Source organism: Fragaria vesca, linkage group LG6, assembly GCF_000184155.1.
Source record: "Fragaria vesca subsp. vesca linkage group LG6, FraVesHawaii_1.0, whole genome shotgun sequence".
Lineage (NCBI taxonomy): Eukaryota > Viridiplantae > Streptophyta > Magnoliopsida > Rosales > Rosaceae > Fragaria > Fragaria vesca.
In genome coordinates this window covers 32410695-32414104 of record NC_020496.1, presented here as the reverse complement: position 1 = coordinate 32414104, position 3410 = coordinate 32410695, and the positions used below count along the sequence as shown (strand labels likewise).

Here is a 3410-nt window from a genome sequence, read left to right as displayed (position 1 = left end):
TCATATTTAGTGCAGGATGGATTGCACTCAAATTTAGTGTAGGATGTATTGCGCAATCAAAATATTAATGAAAAGACCATTGTTCTCCTTGTTTTTACCCCACTAAGTTGTTCACATTGGCAGCATGCATAGATTCAGAGAGGGCAATATAATAAGATGATGTTATTCGCACACTCTATTTTGTTATTCACACAGCTTATCTAATTTCTTATTACTATAATTCAATTTTATTTACAAATTTTTCCTTTAAATTTATGTTTTGATAAGCTCTCATCATAAATGTGTGAATAACAAAATCAATATATACGATAAAATTTTGAGTCTTTATGAAGTAACAAAAAGACCTCACAAGTCACAACCTATATAGTATGCTCCAAATAAACTTTGAACACATGTATTAGCCCTGTCATACGATAATTCGAAAATCTTGAATTTACATGATTGTTTTAGACATGAGAACTTCTTTCGTCGAACAATTGTGTCACATGTTTACGGGGTGCAACAACCCAATCACATTGTGTCATTGTGACATTGTGCCACATTTGGTAAGGTCTATTGCATAATCCAAACACTAACTACGTGAAAAGGTAAAACCTCATCCTCATTCTTACCCTACTAACTTGGTTCAATAGAGTTACCATTGAAGATTCAAATTTATTACCGGAGCTCCACAAAAAGTGGATTAGCCCCATATAGCTTAAACAAATAAAAAGGTGTTGTATCTTTATGTAAACGGCCCATGTGGTGCGTGGGCCCATCAAAACTATAAATCGGATTCCACAAAGACTTGCTTTAAATTTCTTAATTGACATATACACCTTGCAACTATCAATAACAACTATGCATTATTGGCATTCCTTTCCTTCTTCACATTTCACAATTGAGAGAGAATTTTGTTGTTTTTGGGACCCCAAAACCTAAAAGGAACCACTTTTTTTCCTATACCCCAATTCCAATACACCCCCATTTGTTTTCTTCTTGGACTCCAAAGCCTCTTGTAGACTTGTACCCCCTTCTTCTTCTTTCTCTTCACTTTCTTGAACCAAGTACACCCACCAAGAAAAGAAAAAAAAGAAAAATAAAACTGGGTTTTCTGCATAAACAAGAGTTGAAAATAAATTAATATACGTTTGTTTGAATTTTGAAAGAGGGCTAAATTTGCTCCAAATTTGGTTTTTAGGTTTTATGTCCCAAATGGTGCCCTATGAGGAATGCCTTTCCTTCTCCTTGTAGTTGAAGAAGGAGGTGGTGGAGGCGTGTCCGGGTACATGTCTTGTTGTGAGCCTTCACGCAACTCTTCCTCCCCCATTGTCACTCTCCTTGTTGTTGATGATGTTATCCCTTCTCTTCTTCCATTTCCATTTCCCTCTTCATTCCTTGCCTCCAATGTAAAGTTGGCATCCCCATTCCTCTTTATTCCCACAAGCTTTTCCACCCCCAAAAAGAGAAAAAAAAAAAATAATAAGCAAGACTACCCAATTTCAAAATGAGAATGCTATGGATCTACAATGTCAATGCCTCAAGGGCTCAAATGATGGGTGAAAAATGATGGGTTTTTAGAGAAATGTGTGGTATGACCTTAAAGAACACAATGTGAACCAAATTGGGGGTTTGAGAGTGGAGAAATGCTCACCTTACAACCCAGAGAGCAGAATCGAAATGGGTCCAAGAGGCCTCTGCTACAGATTTCACAAATGTGGGGGACTCCTTTGATTCCAGCTTTCGGTTGAGGCCTCTCATTCAAGAACAGAACTCTGGCACTGTTTATCACATAGGTCTGAACCCCACTGATGTCCAGAACCTTCTGTATCTCCGAAACTCTCACCACATCATGGTAAGAAGACCTCCTTATCTGAAATTCACAACAAAAACTGGTTGAGAAAAACAAGCACAATGCCGGAGAAAACGAGACTCAAAAAAAGGTTTTGAAAATTGGGGGAAACAAAAAAATCTAGTTGACCTGGATCACTTGGTGGTCTTTGTGTCTGGAAGACCTGCAGTAGAAGCAAAATGCATCTCCACCGCAGTCCAAGCAGAACATGTTGCATTCACTCCTGGCTGCGTCGCCGTGGGTTCGGCAGATGGTGAAGAACGACGAGGTCAGCAACTCCTCTAGCCATGGCGGTACCAACATTGTTGTGTCCTGCAATAGAAATTTCTGGTGAGCACCCAAAATTGCAAAATGGGGTTCCAAAATGCACAGAGAGAGAGAGAGAGAGAGAGAGAGAACAAAACAAAGATGCAAACTTTTACCATTTTCTTTCTCAAAGCTCAAAATGTTACTGAACTGGGTTGTCTTGAGAAATGTGATAGAGGTAATGCTGGTGTACTGCAACCTCCAATGGGAGCCAAAATTACACAGAAGGGAGTTACTTTTGTCTCAGATGAAATTGCAGAGCGAGGAAGAGAGAGAGAGAGAGAGAGGCAGAGGCCTAAACGACCCTGCAAACTTAGACTTCAACAACACAACAACGCTTTAGACTAGGGGACAAAGGCTCATAAACTAATGTGGCGAGGCTTCGGGAACGGAGGGCTGAGATTGGGCGTGGTGGCTGAAGTGAGGGGAGAACCGTCAGATGAGGGTTTAGACAGGGATGGGTAGGTTTGGCGCTTACGCTACTTTGGATCTTCTTTGCGTCTCTACGTAGGCTCGAGGTCGCCCACTTGGCTACGATTAACTTAAGCCAGTTAGTCGTTCATCTGGAAATTGACGTGGACTCTTGGCTCTCCACGTGGTGAATTTTACACGTGGCTTAATCTCGGCGGTCAAATTACGAAAAAGAAAATTGGAAATTTAATTTGGTCCAAGCTCAAGAAAACCTGAAATTTGTGTTCAACGGTGCGTCCATAATCTGCTTGTAATTCTTGAATTGGTATTGAAATATGGAGAAAAAGGAATTTCATTTCTTGGTATCTGGTATGATGAATCTTGTAAAAGAGACAAATTATTAAAAAAGACAGACATGATATTCAATTATGTTTAACAGATCATAAATGCACTATTAGACTTGACACAATTCATGGACGAAAAACGACATTTTTTTCAATTATACTATCCAATATCCAATAGCATTTATCTTTGTACCGAGTCACCAATGACCGGCATTTGAAATCCTTCTCGGGTAATTACGACCTTAAGTTCAAAAAAGAAAGAAAATCACATACTTTAGGTTTTCAAAATAGATCGGCAGTGCTAACGTGAAAGTGTTAGTAAGGCCAATAAAAGTACGATAAGTCTGTACAACTTTCAAGTTTAACTTTGGTATTATGCGTCGATTTGCGATGACTCAAAATACATGCTTCAAGGTGGGGCAGTTTTATACACTTATTAAGTACAAATGTTAGGGCAATTTTAGTTGTTTTCTTCTATTTATAGTTATATTTTATTAGAGTTCGGGTTCAAATTCATA

The 3410-nt window shown here is 38.8% G+C and overlaps 1 protein-coding gene across 1 annotated transcript; it reads right to left on the bottom strand.

The window, feature by feature from the left end:
- Positions 1 to 863: 863 nt before the first annotated feature.
- LOC101301510 lies at positions 864 to 2439 on the bottom strand. The gene is made up of 4 exons (XM_004304279.1): positions 2254 to 2439; positions 1961 to 2143; positions 1634 to 1852; positions 864 to 1426 (listed from the first exon to the last, which is right to left on the bottom strand). The coding sequence occupies exons 1-4, from the start codon at positions 2254 to 2256 to the stop codon at positions 1184 to 1186; spliced, it is 648 nt and encodes a 215-aa protein (XP_004304327.1). The 5' UTR covers positions 2257 to 2439; the 3' UTR covers positions 864 to 1183.
- Between the last annotated feature and the right edge of the window lie 971 nt (positions 2440 to 3410).

Excerpts from the sequence above, each read along its gene's own strand:
- LOC101301510 (XM_004304279.1), bottom strand. Across the intron at positions 1,853-1,960 it reads AAGACCACCAAGTGATCCAG|ATAAGGAGGTCTTCTTACCA; the intron begins GTCAACTAGATT and ends TGTGAATTTCAG. Across the intron at positions 1,427-1,633 it reads TCTGCTCTCTGGGTTGTAAG|CTTGTGGGAATAAAGAGGAA; the intron begins GTGAGCATTTCT and ends GGGGTGGAAAAG.